General features: G+C 37.4%; 1 protein-coding gene across 1 annotated transcript in view; it reads right to left on the reverse strand.

Moving 5' to 3' along the window:
* MTA3 (metastasis associated 1 family member 3) overlaps window positions 1–22,689 on the reverse strand; it is a 203,163-nt gene that overhangs the window by 129,644 nt on the left and 50,830 nt on the right. The window contains exon 4 of the mRNA XM_036748813.1: window positions 12,588–12,714. Coding sequence (XP_036604708.1) covers window positions 12,588–12,714 — 127 coding nt within the window. The remainder of the gene's footprint in view (window positions 1–12,587; window positions 12,715–22,689) is intronic.

Here is a 22,689-nt window from a genome sequence, read left to right on the forward strand (position 1 = left end):
TCTCCAAAAGAAAGAAAGAAAGAAAGATCCAAGTTCAAATCTGGCCTCAGACACTTAGAGACACTGACCCTGGGCAAGCCATTTAACCCTGTTTGCCTCAGTTTCCTCATCCATAAAATGAGCTGGAGAAGGAAATGGGAAATCACTCTAATATCTTTTCCAAGAAAACCCTATGGACAGCATTGCATGCTACAGTCCATGGTTGACTGACAACAAAATCGAGCAAAAATCACAAAGCTTATTGTGAAAATCAAACACTTCATCAGTTATACATTAAAAAAAAAAAGGAGTCAAAAACGAAGATACAGGCAGATTCATTCTCCATGTACAAAAAAGTAGTCTAATAAAATAGTAAAATAGACATATTACATTTCAAAGAAATACATAAACACAAAATAATGATCTGAGATGTGGCTTGGGCTTCTGTCTGGCCTGCCCCTCAGGGTGCAAGAGCAAGTCAGGCAAAGCCAAAACTTTGCTGGGAGGCCATGGCAGAATGGGACAGGGATGGGACAGACCAGCCCTTCTGCACCCACAGCTCCTACAGCACCAAAAGATACACCACAAATATGCCATTTAACCTTGACAAAGACCTAAAGTTTGCTTGTAGAAATGGCTTTGGAAGGGTTTCAGCTTATGAGTTATTATGAAATGGCATCGTTTTCAACATGCTCTATATTTCTCATGGAAGAAATAACCCAAAAGCAAACTTGATATTTTAATTTTTGAACATGCATTATAGCAAAACTGACTGTACATGTCATCTAAGTTCATAGACTCCCTGAAATCTATCCACAGGTTAACTTTAAGGTTAAGAACTCTTGCCCAAGAATAAATACTTTTAAGGAGTACTAACTTCTTAGTACAAGAGATTAAAACCTTATCCAAGTAATGGACTACCTGCAGAATCGACCAATCAGACACTAATGACTGAATGAGACAAGAAATTAAAATAAAATTAGCAACTTCAAAAGACAAAATAATTTTTGATTACAATAAATTGAAAGGCTTCTGCATTAACAAAATTAATGAATACAGGATAAGAAGGAATGCAGTTAAATGGAAAAATGATCTTTCTCAGAGAAGAATTTGGTAACTAAGATATATAAGACAACATATATATATTAATTGGGTGTGTGTGTATGTAAAAGAACAAAAGCTATATACACATATATGCCTATCTGTATGTCACATATACAAGCCAATTCCCAATGGGCAAGTGGTTGAAGGAAAGAAGTAAACAAGTCTTAAAAGAAATTCTAAATTGTAAATAACCATATGAAATAATGCTGAAAATCACTAAAAATTAGAGTAATGCAAATCCAAATAACCCTGAAGTTCCAGCTCACATCCAAAAAATTGGTAAAGATGACAAAATATGAGAATGGTCAATGCTGGAGTATTTGTAGGAAGAAAAGAACACCAGTGCATTGACAGTGGAAATGTAAAGCAGAACAACAATTTTGGAAAGCATTAGAATTACGCAAGAAGAGTTACTAAATTGCTCATATCTGAAGAAGAGATACCATTGCTAGGCATATGCCCCAAGGAGGGCAATGACAAGAAGACCTCACATACAACTAAATTTTGATAGTGGCACTTTTTCTAATTAGTAGTAAAGAACTGGAAACACAGTAGATGGCCATCAATTGTGGACTGGCTAAAACAAATTGTGGCAAATGAATGTAATGGAATATTACTGAGCTGTAAGAAAAGACAAATATTATAAATACAGAGGAAGAACATGGAAATACTCATGTGAACTGATGCAGAGTGAAGTAAACAGAATCAAGAAAACAATATGCACAATGACCACAACCACACAAATGAAAAAATAACCAAGAACAAAACAATTGAAAATGAATGTTACAAAATTACAACATACACAGAACCAAAGAGATATGAGAAGATACAGCTGTCCCATCCTTTTCCAGAAGTAGAAGATTTATAGGTATGGAACATGACCTATAATATCAAACGTTTTTCGAAAAAATTTTTTAGAAAATAAACAACTTCATTCAACCTAATCCACCCAGTATTGAGACTAAATGCTACATTAAAAACAAGGTGGTTTTTTTTAATTACAGCAAAATTATTAAGGTAGTAACTTAAGTCACTAAACTAATTAAGTAATTATATAATCTTCACAGTTTTTATACACAATATTTTCAGCTACTTTGAAAGAAGATTAAGTAACTTGAAAAAAAATTATTTTAGTTTTTACTGTTTTGTAGAAAAGCTTCAAAGCATTTTAGTGTTTCAAAACACTAAAGTAACCAGAAAAGCAAGCATGGAAATAAACTGAAAAACAACAACAAAATGTTCACCCACTCCCAACTCAACTTATCAAGTCTTCCACATACTTTTAAACTTTTCACCCTAATCACGTTTTTACTTCTTCTATCTTATCTCTTTCCTGCTCCATAGAAGCATTTTGAGAGACTCTACTCAATAAAAGATACTATGGCCTGGAGGGAATATTTTAATTTTCAACTGCCCTTGTCCCCTAAGTTGGCTAATTGCCACATTTCTCTAATGACTATGGGTAACCAGAGGTAATCAGTTCTTGTTGCTTTTGATGGTTCTGAGATGCAAGTTGGAGCTAGGGGTGGAGGGAGAAAACTCCCACCCCATTGCTGCTCTCCCCCCAACAGTCCCTGATGCCAAATTCTCAGGTACTGATTGGTTTTTTTCTTTTTTCCTCTCTTCTATTGTTTTTATTTTTTAAAAAATGTTACTTGTTAGGTAGAATGGCTGGAGGGAAAGGGATAATGGGAGAAATATCAGTAAAATAAAAAACAAGAGATAATAGTTTTAAAAACACAAATAAAAACAAAAATAGAAGAAAACAAAAGATATTCCATCAAAAAAAAAAAAACCTGACCTAAATGACAGATCAAGGAGGAAAAAAAAAACTAAGAATCACTAAATTACCTTAAAGCCAGGAGTTAAGGAAAAAAAAAGGACCTGGATACCATTTTGAAGAATAATGAATGAAAACTAACTAGACCTATTAAAACAAGGGGACAATATTAAAGAAGAAATCTATCGCTTATCTCATGAAAGAAACTGCAAAAGTGAAGTGAGCTAAACCAGGAGAAAACTGTCCATAATAATAGCAATGATAATGAACTGTGAGATACTTAGCTACTCTGATCAATACAACGCTCCATGACAATTCCAAAGGACTCATAGTGAAAAATGCTATCCATCTCCAGAGATAACTAATGAATTCTGAATGCAGACTGAAGCATCTCTTTTCACTTTGTCTTACTTTTTTTTTTAACCAACATGGCTAATGTGGAAAAATGGGTATCATATTTCTTCCCTTCTTGGTGGGTAGAGGAGGTACTGAAGAGAAGGATGGATTTTGGAACTTTAAATAAAATTTTGACTTTTATTTTAAAGAAAGAAACTTCATGGAACTATGCCCAAAGGGCTATAAAAATATGCATACCCTTTGACCCAGCAATACCACTTCTAGAGCTGTATCCCAAAGAGATCACACAAGTGGGAAATGGACCAGTATGTACAAAAATATTATAGCAGCTCTTTTTGTGGTAGAAAAAAAATCAGAAATCAAGGGGATGCCCATCAATTGGGGAATGGCTAAACAAGTCGTGGTATACGAATGTAACGGAATACTGTTGTGCTATAAGAAATGAGGAGCAGACAGACTTCGTAATAATCTGGAAAGACTTATATGATTGATGCTGAGTGAGGAGAGCAGAACTAGAAGAACATTATACATGATTACAGACACACTGTATCTGTGATGACTAACTTTGATAGACTTGGCTCTTCTCAGCAATACAAGGTTCAAAGACAGCTCAAAAAGACTCATGATGGAAAAAGCTATCCACATCCAGAAAAAGAATTATGGAGTCTGAATGCAGATTGAGGCAAACTATTTGTTCTCTCTTTTTTTTTATCCTTTTTTGGTTTTGTCCTTCTTTCTCATGGTTCATTCCATTGGTCCTAATTCTTCTTTATAACTTGACTATTATGTAAATAGGTTTAATATGAAGGTATATGTAGAGCTTATCAGATTACATGCCATCGGGGGGGAGGGGAGAAGAAAATTTGGAACTCTAAAACTTGTAGAATTGAGTGCTGTAAACTAAAAATAAAAAAAATTTTAAAGACGCTGCATGGAACTATGCCTCTTAAGGGCTATAAACATGAGCATACTCTTTGACCCAACAATATCACTTCTAGGTCTGTAACCCAAAGAGATCATAAAAATGGGGAAAGGACCTACATGTACAAAAATATTTATAGCAGCTCTGTTTGTGATAGCCAAGAATTGGAAGTTGAAGGGATGCCCATCAATTGGGGAATGGCTGAACAAAGTTATGGTATATGAATGTGATGGAATACTATTGCTCCATAAGAAAGGATGAGCAGGCAGACTTCATAATAACCTGGAAAGACTTACATGAACTGATGCTGAGTGAAGTGAGGAGAACCAGGAGACCACTGTACACAGTAACAGCAGCATTGTGAAATGACTTTAATTTTAACAGACTTAACTGTTCTCAGCAATGCAAGGATCTAAGACAACTCCAAAAGACTCATGATGGAAGTTACTATCCATATCCAGAGAAAATTATGGAGTCTGAATGCAGACTGAGGCATACTATTTGCTTACTTTTTTATTGTTGTTGTTTCTTCTTTCTTGTGGTTTCTCCCATTGGTCCTAATTCTTCTTTGCAACATGACTAAGGTGAAAATACGTCTAACATGAATATATATGTATAGCCTATATCAGACTGTATGCCATCTTGGGGAGGGGTAAGGAGGAGAGAGAGAAAACTCAGAATCTCAAAATCTTATGGAAGTGAATGCTGAAAACTAAAAATAAGTTATTTTTTAAAAAGAGAAACTGCAAAATGAAAATTCCCAGAAAGGAACATCATCACCAAAATCCAGAGATTCCATAACAAAGAAAAAATACTGGAAAAAAGCAGAAAGAAAGCCTCAAAGAGCCAAAGTCAGATTAACACAATACTTGGCAGCTACTATTCTAAAAGGCAGGGGAGTACGGAACACAACATTCCAAAAAGCTAAGGCTACGTAGGCTTACAAGAAAGAGTATCTTATACAATAAAAATGAGTATCACTAGGGACAGCAAGGTGGTACAGTGAGTACAGCACCAGCCCTGGAGTCAAGAGGACCCAAGTTCAAATCCAGCCTCAGACACCTGACACACGTACTAGCTGTGTGACCTTGGGCAAGTCACTTAACCCCAATTGCCCTGCCTCCCACCCTCAAAAAAAATTAATGAGTATAATTCTACAGAGGGAAAATGGTCCTGCAATGAAACAGATTTCTAAGTATTCCTGATAAAAAGATTAGAGAAGAAATTCTGAAGTGATGACACAAGTAGTCAAGGTAAATCTAAAAAAGTAAATACCTTTAAGAAATTGAGAAAGGTTATGCAAGGATGACATGTTTATATTCTAAAGAAGGGAAAAGAGAAGTCAAGTCAACAAGTTTTGTTGGTTTTTTTTTTTTATTAAGTGTCTACTCTCTGCCAGGCTACAATGAATATAAAAAAAAGCAAAACCAGTTCTTATTCTCAAGAAGCACAGAGAACAAGTAAACAACTATGTACAAACAAGACATACAGTATGAACTGAAGATAATCTTTAAGACTAGAAGAAGGGAAGTACTAGCATGAAAGGATTTCAGAAAGATATTCTTGCAGAAGGTGAGATTTTAGCTGAGACTGGAAAGAAGATGGGAAAGCCAGGAAGCAGAAACAAAGAGGAAGAGAATTCCAAGCATGGGAGGCAAACAGTGAAAAGGCATGAACCTTGCAGATAAAATGCCTTATATAAGTAGCAGGAAGGAGGCAAGTGTTATTGGATGGTAGAATATGTAAAATATAGGAAGACTGAAATAGAATATGCAAAGTATAAGAGGATAGAAAGAAGCTTAGGACAGTTAGGAGGGGCTTTAAAGCCAAACAGAGCATCTATATTTGAGAATACAAACCGAGGTAACAGGGAAACACTATACTATATGATGACATGATCAGATCTGTACTTCTGGGAGATCAGGGGAGAACAGATTTGAGTGGGAAGAGATTAAAGTCAGAGAGAGCAATTAGAGGCTCCTGCAATAGTTCAGGTATTAAGGGAATGAAGGGGGCATAAAAGAAAAAAGCTATAAAGATAAAATGGAAAGGACTTGGCAATAGAAATAAAGGGGGTGAGAGAGTGTGAGGAATCTAGGATGATACCTAGGTTGCAAGCCTAAGAAACTGGGAGCATGGCAGTGCCCTTGACAATAGGAAAGTTAAGAAGAGGAGAAGATTTGGGGGGAAAAGATAATGAGTTTGGTTCTATGCAGAGTTTAAGATGTCCAAGGGACATGCAATTTGTGTTGTTAACAGGCACATGCAGAAAACAAACTGAAAATCAGGAGAAAGGTTGGGACTAGATAAACAGATCTGAGACTTTTTGTTTAGAGATAGTAGTTGAATTGAGAGAGAAAGAGGCACAGTCCAAAGTCCTGTGAGAAACCTATAGTTACCAGGGAAGACCTGAATGAAAGAAGGAGGAAGAAAGACAATAATCATATATTAAGCATTTACTATGTGCCAGGTACTGTGCTAAGTGCTTATAAATATTATCTCATCTGATTCTCAAAAACTCTGGGAATTAAGTGCTATTATGATCCTTATTTTACAGCTGAAGAAACTGAGGCAGAGAAAGGTTAAGTGACTTGCCAAGGGTCACTTGTCTAGTAACTAGCCTCAGGCGGTCTTCCTGACTCCAGGCTCAGTGTTCTATCCACTGTGTCACCTACCTGCCTATAGATAAGGTAAAGGAGACTGAGAAGTCAGGTAGAAAGTACAAGGAAGATCTAAAGAGAAGAGACAAGGAAAGGTAATCAACAGCTTCAAAGGCAACTGAGAGATTAAGAAAGATGAGGATTGAGAAAAAAGGATTAGATTTAGGAATTAAAAGACCAATAGTTTCATTTAAATGCTGAATTCAGAACCCAGACTTCTGAGTACTAAGAAAAGAGTGAGAGGAAAGGCAGTAGAGGCATAAATCATAGGAGACCTTCTCAAGCAGTTCAGCCACAAAAGGGAGAAGATAGATAGTGTGACAGCTAGTGGAGATGGCCAGATCAAGGGAGAATTTTTTTGAGAATAAAGGAGATGGGCATGTTTGTATATAGTAGAGAAGCAGCCAATAAATAGGGAGAAATTGAAGATTAGTGAGAGAGCAGTGATGATAGAGGGGGTAATTTGCTGGAGAAGACACAATGGAATGCTATCACAGGTATGCAGCTAGGTGATACAGTGGGTAGAATACTGGGGCTAGAGTCAGCAAGACCAGAAATCAAATCCAACCTCAGATATTTACTTAGCTGTGTTATCCTGGGCAAACCACTTAGGCACTGTCTGCCTCAGTTTACTCAATTGTTAAACAGAACTCATAACAACACCTACCTCACAGAGTTGTTGTGATAATTAAATGAGAAATTTATAAAGCACCTAGCTCAGTGCATGGTACATAAGTAGGCATTTAATAAATACTTTCCCCTCACCTCAAGGGTTGGTCTTGCCAAAGAGAGGGGTCAACTCTCTTTAGGGACAAAAGAGGAAACAGTGGCAGAAGACATCTAAATGATGTGAGATGAAGAAGAGGGGAGAAGAGGGAGCTCTCAATGCATTGAGTCAATTTTTTCAGGAAAATATGAGGTAAGGTACTTAGCCAAAAGAGCAGGGAAAAAGAGTCACAGGAGTTTTGAGAAGATAAAAAGAAACAGGTACCCACCCCTCCAGAATCCCTTTGTGATCAAAAGTCACAGAGAGAGTGACAACAAAGGTCTTTGGAGTGCTTATGTTATGCTTTGGTCATTTTTAAAGAAGAAAATGAATGACCATACAAAAGAAAATGAAAGACCATACAAACAAGGACGAAGGACAGAAGAGAGAAGAGAGAGTTAGTTTAGTTTAGAAATATATTCAGCTTGACAGAGAAATAGAAAGGGGTAAGCTAAGGAAGAAGAAAAACATAAGGGACTAGAATGGAGAAAAATTCACAATTAAGAATTACTGTAAATATGAATGAAATGAACTCAAACAAAATAGGACAGCTAGGTGGATTAAAAAACAGAATCCAACAATGCTGTTTAGAAGAAAAACCACTGAAACATAAAGATTCACAGCTAAAATAATAAAGTAGAATAACATCTATTATGCTTTACCTGCTCAAAAACAGCAAAGGTAGCAATCATTTGTCTCAATGCAAGACCAAAAATGGACTTGACTGAAAGAGATAAGTAGGAAAACTATATTATGCTTAAAGGAATCAGATGATAATAATACTTAATATTATGTATCCGAGGGCATGGTATCTAAATTGTTAAAAAAAAAAAAAAGTTGAATGAATTATAGGGAGAAATAGACATTAACACTATAATAGCCGGGTGCATCAAAATTCCCCTTGCAAACCTAGAAAAAACTAACAAAATACATAAACAAGAAAGAAGTGAAAGAACTGAACAGAATTTTAGAAGTTAAATATGATGCATAAATACAGCTATTAGTGAATGGAAACAGAAAGACAGTATATATTTACCACCACTGAATGACCTATACAAAAATTAAGAAAATATTAGGACATTGAAAAAAACTCACAAATGCAGAAACCAAGAAATATTAAACATACTCATTAACTACAATGAAATAAAAATTGTCTTCATGGGATCAGACATTATAGGTCACATAGCTAGGACTGGAAGACACCTTATAGGTTATCTAATCCAACTTCTTCATCTTAGATGAAAAAATAGGGACAGAGCTATTAGGTGAATTTTACAGGGTCACACATGTATTAAGTATCAGAGACATGATTTGAACCCAGGCCTGACTCCAAGATCAGAGACCTATCCATCATGCTATAGTGCCCATAAAGGATTGCTACTATAGTGTTAATGCTTATTTCTCCAATTCCAGTATCACGTAAAATGTTTGTAAAACAGGAAAAGAATATATATGACATACATACTAGGAAGAGACAAAACAGAGAGCTGAGCTCTGTAGTTACAGATCAAATGAATAGTCCCTAATGAACAACAAAAAATTTTCAATAAAATATTAGCACAAATGGTATATCAAAAGTATTATAGACTATGACTAAGAAGTATTTGATCCAGGAAAGCAGAAGTGGTTCAATATAAGGAAATCTATAAATAATACTGACCACATTGATAACAAAAAAAAGTCAGATCATTTTATCAATAGTTTCAGAAAGTCTTTTGACAAAATCCAAGGTCTACATACATAAAAAGCAATAAAAAGCATAGGAAAAATGAACTTTTGTTTAATGTTATGATATATCTATAACAGCCAGTATTATACATAATGGAGACAAATTAGGAATCTTTTATAATAAGATCAGGGTGGGTAATTAAAATAAGGATGTCTATTACCCCAGCATTATTTAACATAGCACCAGAAAAGCTAGCTATAGAAATATGAAAAGAAAAAGAAATGGAGGGAATAAGGATGGTCAAAGAGAAAACAAAATAATCACTTTTTACAGATGATATGATGGTTTACTGAAAGAACCCTAGAGAATCAACTAAAAAGTAATTAAAACAGTAACGTCACCAAAATTCAGAACACAAATAATCTAAATTACCATTATCTGTATATTACACAAAAAATTCAATATAAAAAATGAATTCAATTCAAAATGACATACTATGTAAAATATTTGGGAGTCTAAATAACAGAACACACATAGAAATGATATAAATTCAACTACAAAATACCCTTTACAGAATCAAAGATAGAGGGAGGGAAAGGGAAGGAAAAGTAAAGGAGAGGAAGAGGGAAGGAGGGAGGAAGGGATAAGGGCAGGAAGGGAAGGAGGAAGAAAGGAAAGGAAGAAGAGAAGGAGAAAAGGAAGAAGCATTTATGTAACACCTACACTGCACTAAGTGGTTTACAAACATTATCTCATTGGATCCTCACATCAATCCTGTGAGGTAGGCACTATTACTCCTATTTTATGGTTGAGAAAACTGAGGCAAACAGTGGTTCATCGATTTGCTCAGGGTCACAAAATAATAAGCATCTGATTTTAGCTCAGATCTACCTGATTCCAGTTTCAGCATTCTTATCAACTGTACCACCTAGCTGCCTCTACAATAATGAGACAACATCCAAAATTTGAGGGATTCAGCCAAATGAGTTCTTAGGAGAAAACGGATATCTTTAAATACTTTCATTTAAAAAAAAAACAGTACAAGAACAAATCAACAAATTGGGCATACAACTAAAAAAACAAATTAAAATACCCTAAACACCAAATTAGAAATCCTGAAATCCAAAGAGATTAAAAAGCTAAAAGTTTGTAAAAATCAAACTGATAACTAAAATTAGGTGCTGGTTTAAAAAAAAAAAAACATCTGCTAATTTTATTTTTAAAAGAGTGAAAAAACAAATTACCACTATCATAAATCGAAAAAGTGAAATTACAAAAAACGAAGTTAGAAATTATTTTGCCAAATCATATGCAAATAAGACTGACATTCCAAAAGAACTGGACAAATATTTTCAAAATATAAAATGCCCAGGGTAAAATCACAAGAACAAGAGGCCTTAATGTAATCTCAGGGGGAAAAAAAGTTGAAGAAGACATTAATGAGCTCCCAAAGATGAAAACATGCTACTCATCTCTTAACAAAGAGGTTACAGACTCAGGGTAAACACTGAGATATATTTCCAGGGGGAGGTAGGGAACATGAGAAATGGGTCAGCTAGGTGGCCCAGTGGATAAAGTGCCTGGCCTGGAATTAGGAAGACCTGAATTCAAATATGGCCTCAGACAATTATTAGCTGTGAGATCCTGGATAAGTCACTTAGCCCTGCGTGCTCCAGTTTCCTCATCTGAAAAATGAACAGGAGAAGGAAATGGCAAACCATTACACAAAAAAATTCAACATGAAAAATAAATGAATTCTATTTAAAATAACTACATACTACGTAAACTATTTGGATGTCTAAATAACAGTTTCTTTGCCAAGAAACACCCAAATGGAGTCACAAAGAGTCAGACACAACTGAACAATGGCAGGAACCCACGTTCTGGGGCAGATAAGTGGTGCAGTAGATAGAGGGCCTGACCTGAGTCAGGAAGACCTGAGTTCAAATCTGGCCTCAGACACTTACTAGCTGTGTGACCCTGGGCAAATCCCTGTTAAGAGCAAGCAAAGTGAGATTTTTTTACTGTTTTACTATTTTTTCTTTTGGAGTGCTCCTCAGTACTAAGGCAATCAAGTGCCTTTGAGTGAGTCTTGCCTTTGTTTGTAGGAAGGCCCACACCCTTTTGCTGATGGTCAGGAGAGGTGTGAAGCCCTCAGGCCATGAAAAAGGGTATATATACTCTGAGGGTAACCATTAAGCTAGAACTCTCAGAACATTGAGAGAAGGGGTTTTGCTTTGGGGGCACACACATTGGAAGAGTGTTGGTGAGGAGACTAGTCGTTAAGGAGCCCCCTGGCTTTGAAAACCCAGATGTTGATGCTTCTCTCTCTGCTAACTATGTATGTAAAACTTTGGTCAGACAGCTAGAAGCCTGTCTGTTGACTGTTATTTGCTTTGTTTGTAATTTCTGTTTGTATTTTCTCTGAAGTTCAGGGTGCTGACTTTTTCCCCTGAAGTATGTGAATGATATGTGTATGTTTAATTAAAGTGTGATTGTAAACCCCTTAAAGTTTTTTTTTTCTATAGAAAGGCAGATCAAAGAACCTGTGCTAATAGCCCTCCTGTGTACCAGTATTGTTGGTCTTACACAGCACAGAAGCAGCAAGTAGCACTATTGTTACAATCCCTTAATCCTTTTTGCAGTTTCCTCATCTATAAAATGAGCTGGAGAAAGAAATGGCAAATCATTCCAGTATCTTTGCCAAGAAAACCCCAAATGGGGTCATGATGAGACAAGACGTGACTAAAAAAGACTGAACAACAACAACATGGGCAATAAAGGAATGTGGCTTGACTATGCATATTCCATTTTTTTTTATTTTTCTTTCTTTTTTTTAATAGGAGGAGGAGAAAGTGGGAGGGACAGAAGGTGGATTTTTGTTAGTAGAAAAAATGATTTAATTTTTAAAAAATTTTAAATAACTATATAGAAGAGAATGAAAAATGAAAATTACAAATTAGCAATGATGTTTTGAAAGGTACAATTTGAATTTATTTTATATTTAAATGAAAATTAAGCTGTACATAAAGATCTGCAGGTTTTTGTATAATCTTCTTTTTCTGTTCTACTACGTATATGCAAATGCCCACTTTATTTGGTGTTTATTAAGTGTAAAATAAGGATTTAAAGGATGAAGGATATTCTTGAGACACTCTTGAAGAGAATAACCATCTGCTATGAACAGTTTAGGCATTCAACTACATGAAAATAGGGGAGGTTTGGATCAAAGGACTTTTCAAAGACCCCCTTTACTTAAGGGTTCTAGGATTCTATGCCTTTCTTAGACACCACAAGAAGCATTTTGTGACATTATTATTATCTCAAAACAATTTCCACCAAGTTCTTACCTGATATGTGTTGCAGGAAGAGACTCATACTGACGTGACAAAAAAAGTTCTCTATGTTTCAACTGATGTTTCTGTTTGTCTGTCAAATCAGCATCTATTGAAGTTTCAGATTCTTCTTCAATTTCTTCTACAAAAACATAAGAAAAGATGCCATTAGACAAAACTATGACAAACATTAAACTTCTCTATACATTATCAACTTGAATATTTTTAAACATCCTAGCATTTTTTTAAAAAATAATTATACTTGGGTAAGCACGGACTAGAGTGAGCTCCGTACCCAAGTCCCTCCAAAAACCTATAAAAATGGCTCTGAACCAATTCTAGAACAGCAGAACCCACAGAACAGCAGAGGGAAGCAGGGCTCCAGCCCAGGACAGCCCAGATGGTCTCTGGGTGAGCTCTATTCCACACGGAGCTGGGAGCTGGGAGCTGGGAACGGAGTGGAGCAGAGCCCAGCCTGAGCGGCGTGGACGATCCTGACCGGAAGCCGGGCGGAGGGGGCCCTAGCGCCCTGAATATGTGAGCTGCGGCAGTTACCAGACCCCTCGACCCACAAACACCAAAGACTGCGGAGAAGGTTAGTGGGAAAAGCTGCGGGAGTGGAAGGAGTTCGCGGTTCGGCTTCCAGCCCCGGGGGCAGCGGAGGTGGGGCAGCTACAGCTGTTGTTACTTCCTGCTCCAGGCCCACCTGGTGGGAGGAATTAAGTGGCGGATCGCAGCAGGGGTGCACAGCCTGCCGAAGATCTGAGCCCAGTCTGGACTGGGGATCCTTGGGGAAGGAGGAGTGCGGCTCTGACAGAGCTGGCACCTCCCCCCCAAACGTAGAACATAGAACTCTGTAATCTACAAGCAGTCATACCCCACTGAAAAACTCAAGGGTCAAGTTAGTTAGTTGGGAATATGGCCAGGACGCGAAAACGCGCCCAGATTCAGTCTCAGACTTTGGATTCTTTCTTTGGTGACAAAGAAGACCAAAACATACAGCCTAAAGAAGACAACAAAGTCATAGAGCCTACAACCAAAGCCTCCAAGAAAAACATGAACTGGCCCCAGACCATAGAAGAACTCAAAAAGGATTTGGAAAAGCAAGTTAGAGAAGTAGAGGAAAAATTGGGAAGAGAAATAAGAAGGATGCGAGAAAACCATGAAAAACAAGTCAATGACTTGCTAAAGGAGACCCAAAAAAATACTGAAAAATACACTGAAGAAAACAACACCTTAAAAAATAGACTAACTCAAATGGCAAAAGAGCTCCAAAAAGCCAATGAGGAGAAGAATTCCTTGAAGGGCAGAATTAGCCAAATGGAAAAGGAGGTCCAAAAGACCACTGAAGAAAATACTACTTTAAAAATTAGATTGGAGCAAGTGGAAGCTAGTGAATTTATGAGAAATCAGGATATTATAAAACAGAACCAGAGGAATGAAAAAATGGAAGACAATGTGAAATATCTCCTTGGAAAAACCACTGACCTGGAAAATAGATCCAGGAGAGATAATTTAAAAATTATTGGACTACCTGAAAGCCATGATCAAAAAAAGAGCCTAGATACCATCTTACAGGAAATTATCAAGGAGAACTGCCCTGATATTCTAGAGCCACAGGGCAAAATAGAAATTGAAAGAATCCATCGATCGCCTCTGCAAATAGATCCCAAAAAGAAATCTCCTAGGAATATTGTTGCCAAATTCCAGAGCTCCCAGATCAAAGAGAAAATACTGCAAGCAGCCAGAAAGAAACAATTTGAGTATTGTGGAAACCCAATCAGAATAACCCAAGATCTGGCAGCTTCTACATTAAGAGATCGAAGGGCTTGGAATGCGATATTCCGGAGGTCAATGGAGCTAGGATTAAAACCTAGAATCACCTACCCAGCAAAACTGAGTATCATGTTCCAAGGCAAAATATGGAGTTTCAATAAAATAGAGGACTTTCAAGCTTTCTCAGTGAAAAGACCAGAACTGAATAGAAAATTTGACTTTCAAACACAAGAATCAAGAGAAGCATGAAAAGGTAATCAAGAAACAGAAATTGCAAGGGACTTACTAAAGTTGAACTGTTTTGTTTACATTCCTACATGGAAAGATGATGAGTATGATTCATGAGACCTCAGTATTAGGGTAGCTGAAGGGAATATGCATATGTATATATGCATATATATATGTTTAAGTATATATATAAGTGAATGTGTATGTATGTATGTATCTATGTGTATATGTATGTATGTGTATGTATGTGTATATATATATATATGTAAAAGAGAGAGAGCAGACACAGGGTGAGTTGAGGATGAAGGGAAGATATCTAAAAGAAATAAAATGAAATTAAGGGATGAGAGAGTAACATACTGAGAGAGGGAGATAGGGAGAGATAGAATGGGGTGGATTATCTCGCATAAAGGTGGCAAGAGGAAGCAGTTCTATGGGAGGAGGGGAGAGGGCAGGTGAGGGGGGAATGAGTGAACCTTGCTCTCATCAGATTTGGCCTGAGGGGGAATACCATACATACTCAGTTGGGTATCTTACCCCACAGGAAAGAAGAGGGAGGAAGATAAAAAAAAAATAAAAGGTGGGGGGATGATGGAGTGGAGGACAGATGGGGGTGGAGGTAATCAAAACAAACACTTTGGAAAGGGGACAGGGTCAAGGGAGAAAATTCAATAAAGCAGGATGGGTTGGGAAGGAGCAAAATGTAGTTAGCCTTTCACAACATGAGTATTGTGGAAGGGTTATACATAATAATACATGTGTGGCCTAGGTTGAATTGCTCAACTTCTTAGGGAGGGTGGGTGGGAAGGGAAGAGGGAAGGGAATTTGGAACTCAAAGTTTTAAAATCAGATGTTCAAAACAAAAAAACTTTTGTATGCAACTAAAAAATAAGATACACAGGCAATGGGGCGTAGAAATTTATCTTGCCCTACAAGAAATGAAGGGAAAAGGGGATGAGAGGGGAGGGGGGTGATAGAGGGGAGGGCTGACTGGGGAACAGGGCAACCAGAATATACGCCATCTTGGAGTGGGGGGGGAGGGCAGAAATGGGGAGAAAATTTGTAATTCAAACTGTTGTGAAAATCAATGCTGAAAACCAAATATGTTAAAGAAATAAATTGCATTTAAAAAAAAATAATAAAATAAATAAATAAATAAAAATAATAATTATACTTTAAACATTTCTTTTTTTAAAATTTTGAGTTCCAGATTCTCTCCCTCTCTCTAGGCCCTTCCCAGTCCACTGAGAAGGGAAGCAATATATCAACAACATACATGAAGTATTTTATTTCAAAACATATTTCTACATTAGTCATGTTGCAAAAAAAAGATAAGAAAAATAAAATGAAAAAAGCATCCAACATTTAATTTTATAGTTTTTATAATTTCTTCATTTCTTTGGTTCTTTCTACCTATATATAATCACATTTGTCTGGGCTAGGGCCAAGTCTAGAAATCGTAAGCTAGAGCAAGTGCTGGCACTGGAACCAACTGGTCACAGTTGGGGTCCCAGCCCTGGCCCTCACTCAGAGATTGAGTTTGAACACCTTCCCCACCCACCCACCCACCCACCCACACACACACATATGAGAAATTAGTTGCTTTGGAATATTTTGCTTCCAGGGCTAAACTCTGCTAACTTCACTGCAAAAATTCTGCAGCCCTATATTCTCAAGAACTACTCAAGAAAGTCAGAACCTCTTGTCCTAAGACCTATTCATCCCTGGACCCTCCAGGAAGTTGGGGTTCCTGTCTCTTCCCAGCACAGAGACTATATAACTTTAGCCCCTCTCAGTAACAGGATTTCATCTACTCTGCCTCTTCTCACCACAGTAAGACTACAACCTTCCATACCAACGAACACCCAATGACTCCATTTGGAAGTCTCCCTCCAGACTCCTACTGCTAAATGTAGAGGCAAAATTATTTCCATCTTCCATAATCGAAGTACCACCCATGCCAGAACCCAAATAACAAGTGCTGAGCCTCTTAATGACTTGACTTTGTTGTTTAGTCATTTCAGTCATATCCAACTCTTCATGACCTCATTTGGAGTTTTCTTGGCAAACACACTGGAATGGTTTGCCATTTCCTTCTCCAGCTCATTTCAGAGATGAGGAACTGAGGCAAACAGTGTTAAGTGACTTGCCCAGAGTCACACAGCTAGTAAGTGTCTGAGGCTAGGTTTGAACTGAGGAAGATGAGTCTTCCTGATTCCAAGCCCAATGCTGTATACACTGTACCACCCAGCTGCCCAATGACTTGACTACTTCTAGGAAAAGGACTTCAGACACTAGGATGAACCTAGAACAAAGGGTATATTTTACATACAGAGTATTTTGGGACTCTGTATCATCCTCTGCTATTATAAGATTAGACAAAGAAACTAGTACCAAATATATGTTCATTGAGAGTCCTAAAATTTAAGTGATTAAATATTTACCAAACCCTAAAGCATGCCTTGATCTCCCTTCTCTTCTTGGTTTCAGAATTAACCAACTCTACCACCTCAGTTACATGGTGAGGTTGACACAACCTTTTACCCTCACTGTCACTCATAACTACTCTACCACTATAATCCAGAATGCTGAAATTCACCTTTCTGATCAGCTCCCTATCCTTCCACCTCCCTCTCTGCTTCACTCTTTCTAAACTAATTTGTTCTCATCATGACCTCCAGTCATTTCACTGATCCCTGTTCTTCATCCTTTCTTCTCTTCAGTGTTGTCCCTATAGTTAACCAATTAACTCTACCTTTATCCCCAAGCCCTTTGCTCCTTTGCCTACCAACACTTAGACTCCTTTCTGTACCTCCTGCCCTGCCTGGTTTCAATTCCATGGAACAAGACGTCCCTCCCAGGTTAAACTAATCACCTCTAATTTCATGCCATGTTTCTAACTCAAACCTTGATCCACAACACCTCCTTCAGCCTTCTCTCCCTCTCTAATTGGAGGCCAGGAGGGTAGAGTACTTAACTCTTCCTCAAACCTTCCTTTGTAGAGGGCAGAAAATGGACTTTTGGTTCACTTCACTCTGTATCTACTGCTCTGCCTGGTATCAATTCCACAGAATAAGATACCCTCCTACTAGGTACTTCCTGGTTCCCCTCTCCCCTTTCCTGTCTCCTTTTGTGTGTAGTCTCCTCCATTAAATGGTTAAGTTCCTCGAGGGCAGAGGCTATCTTTTTACCAATTGTATTCCCAGCACTTAACACAGTACTTGGCACATAGTAGGTGCTTAATAAATGTTTATTAGATTGAATTAGACCTTGCCAAATACCAATCTGCAGTTACCACCATCCTCATTCTCCAGTTGAAAAATGATGATGAACATTACATAACAGAGAATAAATAATGATGGTAGAAGTCATACAACACTGAAGAACAAGTTCACTATAAATTTACATTATCTAATTCTCAGCTGCGCAACTCACTGCAGCAGAACAATCAATTTATTCTTTACTGGTTAACTCTCTCTCACACTCCTCACAATGGCTGTTCCAAATCTTCTTTCCTCAAGGCCAATGTAATACCATGCCTCTAGATCAGGAATTCTTAACTTGGGGTCCACAGACCTCCAGTAATTTGAATAAGGGTAGATATCAGGGGGATCCATGAACTTGGATAAGAGGAGAGAATCTTATCTTTATTTTCAATAACTTCTAACTGAAATTCCCTTCAATTATTTAAAAATATCCTGAGGAGAGGTCTATGGATTTCAGCACACTGACAAAGGCATTTATGGAACAAAAAAGTTTCAGAACCCCTGCTCTAGGGGGTTCAGAATTAATTCTGAACCAATTAATTTAAACCAGTTAATTCTGAAACCAATCCTAGTCTTTCTTTCCCCTGAGCCCCAGTTCCATGTCATCTACTGCCCATTAGATTCTGAACTAGATGTCTTAAGGGCATCTCAAACTCAACTTGTCAGAAACAGAACTCATTGTCTTGCACCCAAAATTCATGCCCCTGCCAAACTTCTCTATTTCTATTAAGAGTATACAATCCTACCAATCAAACAAATTCCCAGGTTCCCAATCCTGGTGTCACCCTTGACTTCTCACTCCTTTTCCCCACCATATAGACAATCAGTTGTAGAATCTTGTCCTCCATAACATTTGCCCCCTTCTCTCTACTCAAACCACAAAGAACCTAGTGTGTAGGCCCTCATCATCTATCTTCCTGGTCTACTGCAACAGACTCCTAAATTTGTCTCCTTACTTAAAATCTCTCCCCTCACCAATCCATTCTCCAGTCATGCCAAACTGAATTGACTAAAGAACAGGTCTGACTATATCTGGCTCCTTATTACCTCTGAGATTAAATTATAGACTCCTTTGTTTGGTGTTTAAAGACCTTCACAACCTGATCCCAATCTACATTAGACAGACCGATAACTTCTCTTCACAAATTCAACCCTCTCCTCGAATTGGTCTAAGTGCTTTTAATACATAACACTCCATCTCATCTCCATGCCTCTACAATGACTGTACCACAGTGCACGTACTACGTACTACGTCTTTATTACCTCCAGCTCAAAGAAAACCTAGTGCCCTACAAAATTCAGCTCAAGCACCACATTGTTCTACCAGTATCCTTAAGTGCTGGTGTTTTCCCCTCAAATTTACTTTGTATTTATTTTGTATGTATCTTTGACATAATGATATATGTTCATGTTTTCTCTCTGACAATCAATGTAAGCTCTCCAAAGAAAGGACCTATTTAACTTTGGTCTTTGTGTCACTGTGCTTTATGGAGCATAACATCATAAATCTTTAATTATAAGAGACCTTGCAGGCCAATGAGTCCAATACCCTTCTCATGTTACAGATGAAGAAACTGAAACCTAGGGATAACTGTCTGAGATAAGATTTGAACTCAAAATCTTCTCTAGGGGCAGCTAGGTGGTACAGTGAGTAGAGCACCAGCCCTGGAGTCAAGAGGACCTTAGCTCAAATCAGGCCTCAGACACTTGACACACTTACTAGCTGTGTGACCTTGGGCAAGTCACTTAACCCCAATTGCCCTGCTGTCTCCCCCTCAAAAAATAATATTCTCTACTGCCCTATTCACTACACCATCCTGCATCTCCTTATCCAGGCACAGTGGAGGGACTTAATGTTTGTTGATTGATTGATATCAAAGAAAGAAAGGTTCAACATATACTAAAATAGAATCCACTTTTTGAGGAAGCAGAGAAAAGTAAACAAAATGTGTTTCCATCTTTTAGAGAATGGCTAACAAAGTGCAATACAGGAATAGATGGAATATTACTGAACCTTAAGAAATTACTAATAAGGAGGTGGAGCCAAAATGACAGAGTAAAGGCAGGGACTTGCCAGAGTTCTCCCTCAAACGCCTTCAGGTACCTTTTAAAAATTATTCTAAACAAATCCTAGAGCAGCAGAATCCACAAAAAGATGGAGTAAAAAAAATTTCCTGCCCAAGACAACTTGGAAGGTTGGGAGGAAAGGTCTGTTGCACCAGGGTGAGAGAGGAGCACAATCCAGCACAGCCCACACCAGAGCAGAACTGGCCCCAGCAAACCCAGAGCAGGCCTCGGGGCAACTGACTCATTGGCAGCAGTGGCAGATCTCTCAGCCCAAAGACACCAAAGACAATCTAGAAGTTCAGCAAGAAAGGTCTCCTGCACCTGGGTGAGAAAAGGAGCACAGCCCTGGCCAGAGCAAATCAGGTGCAAGCCTTAGTAGTGACTGAATCAGCAGCAGTAGCTGCTTCCAGAGCTCTAAGCCCACAGGCAATAAGGGGGCCAAACAACTGGTTAGAAAGAGATTACAGGGGTTTTCTTGCTAGCATTGAGGCAGGACTCTGTTGCTTTGCCCATACTCAGATCCGGTGGCAGTCCTAGGGTGAGAAGGAGCACTAGCATAGCAGAGCTTGTGGCAGCAGTGGAAGGGAGACCCTCCTCACAGTTCCATGGCAGAAAAGAATACTTGTCACTCACAGACCAGAGCACAGGACAAGGGGGTCATAAACACCTCTCTTTAGATCACATCACCTCGGAAGAACTGAAAACATACAGGTCCCTAAAAGTATCTCTGAAAACAGCTGCACAAAAACCCTGAAGCTTGGGACAATGCGACCTCCACCCTGGAAGCAGAGCTCTATTTTAAAAAAGAGTTAAAAGTCGGAAAATGACCAAACAATGGAAAAAAACCTCTGACTACGGAAAGTTACTATGGTGACAAAGAAAATCAAAACATAAACTCAAAAGGAGACAACAAAGTCAAAGTCTCTACATCCAAAGCCTCCAACAAAAATATGAATTGGTCTCAGGCCATGGAAGAGCTCAAAAAGGATTTTGAAAATCAATAAGAGAGATAGAGGAAAAAATTGGGAAGAGAAATGAGAGTGATGCAAGAAAATCATGAAAAACAAGTCAACAGTTTGGTAAAAGTAACACAAAAAAGACCAAAGAAAACACCTCAGACTAGGCCAAATGGTAAAAGAGGTCCAAAAAGCCAATGAAGAGAAGAAGGCCTTAAAAAGATATCACTAATAAGAAAGATTCAGAGAAGCATGGGAGAGACTATATGAAGTGACGCAGAAAGATTAAGTAAAAGCAGGAAAATAATTTGTACAATTATTATAGTTGCAGAAATGAAAATAATAAAATAAAACCTCAAATTATGCAAATATAATAATCAATCTTGTGCTAGGAGAAAAATGAGAAAATGTACTTCCCTCCCTTCACTAGAGAGCTAAGAAGGATAACGCACTTAGAATACTGACTATGATATAAGCCAGAAGTATCAAACTCAAGGCCTAAAACCAAGTGCTACTGAAACAGATTGAGATGTAACTGCGAGATGTTTAACAAAATAAATAAAAATACAATAAAATTTAGATAATATTAATTTGTGGTTTTCTAAGTGAATATGTAGGACACAAGGATTCATTTTTTTAAAGTTTGACACTACTGCTATTAGCCATGATCACTGTCATCTCAAGTTCTTAACTCTTTTTCATCTTTGTCACAAGAAAAGGCTAGGGAACAGAAAATGTACATTAGAAAATGGTTGTGACATAAAAAAAGATATCAATAAAACAAAAAAAAATACTAGGCAGTATCAGATATCTAGACAAGTAATACACAAAATAACTTTTCAAGATCTATTCAAACTATAGAGATGATAGTTTGAGTCACAATGGTTTTTAAGGAAATTATTTTCCACAGTGAATTAATCAGTAAAGCTTTCAGCAATAGATATATCAAATGCCATACACAAAATATGGCAAAATCTAGTGGAAAAACTTTTCAAGCTACAGTGTCTCTTTAGTCATGAGTGGCCAGAAGAGTATCCTGGGCAATTATGCTTGATTGACTGCTAAGAAAAAAAAAATCTAAGATTTTCTACACTATTATACAAATTACATGTTTTTCATTATTGAAAATTAACATTATAAAAATGAAAAAGAAAGTATCTTTCTGATTGAAAAAAAGCCCAGCAGTCTACAAATTCTGCATTAATTCTGTTCTCCTAGTAGAGTAAGATTTCACAATTAGAACAGTAAATCTGGTTTCTAGTACCAGACATTCCACAAGCTAGCTGTGTGACTTGAGGCAAGCTATTCACCACCTTAGACATTGGTTTCTTCAGCCATAGAATGACAGCATTTGGACTAATGATCCTTAAAGCCCCTCCCAATTCGAAAATTCCATGATTCCAAATGTCCTAAGATTAGAGACAGTCCTTTCTAAATGAGTAACACAGGATTTTTTCTTTCTTTTAGCCTTTACAAAGTCATGGATGTCGATTTAGTAAGATATGTATGAACAGAAAAATTATATGTATGAATAGAAAAATACAAGTGGATATGCATGTTTTAAGAAAAATTAAAACGTACGAAGAACAGAAGTGACAACAAAAAAATAATTCAATTGAACAATTTTGAGTACCTCTTCTGTATCTTCCTCTATGAAAGGTACAAAAAACATGTAGTCTTTGATATTCAAAAATACAATCTCCTTAAAGATCACAGAGATATACACATAAAATGTAGAACAGAATACTAAATTGAGTTCAGATCCATGGATAAGATTCCATGGAATAAAATTCTACAAAAGATGTCAGCTCAGACAAGGTGGGA

Source organism: Trichosurus vulpecula, chromosome 3 (genome assembly GCF_011100635.1).
Source record: "Trichosurus vulpecula isolate mTriVul1 chromosome 3, mTriVul1.pri, whole genome shotgun sequence".
Classification (NCBI taxonomy): Eukaryota; Metazoa; Chordata; class Mammalia; order Diprotodontia; family Phalangeridae; genus Trichosurus; species Trichosurus vulpecula.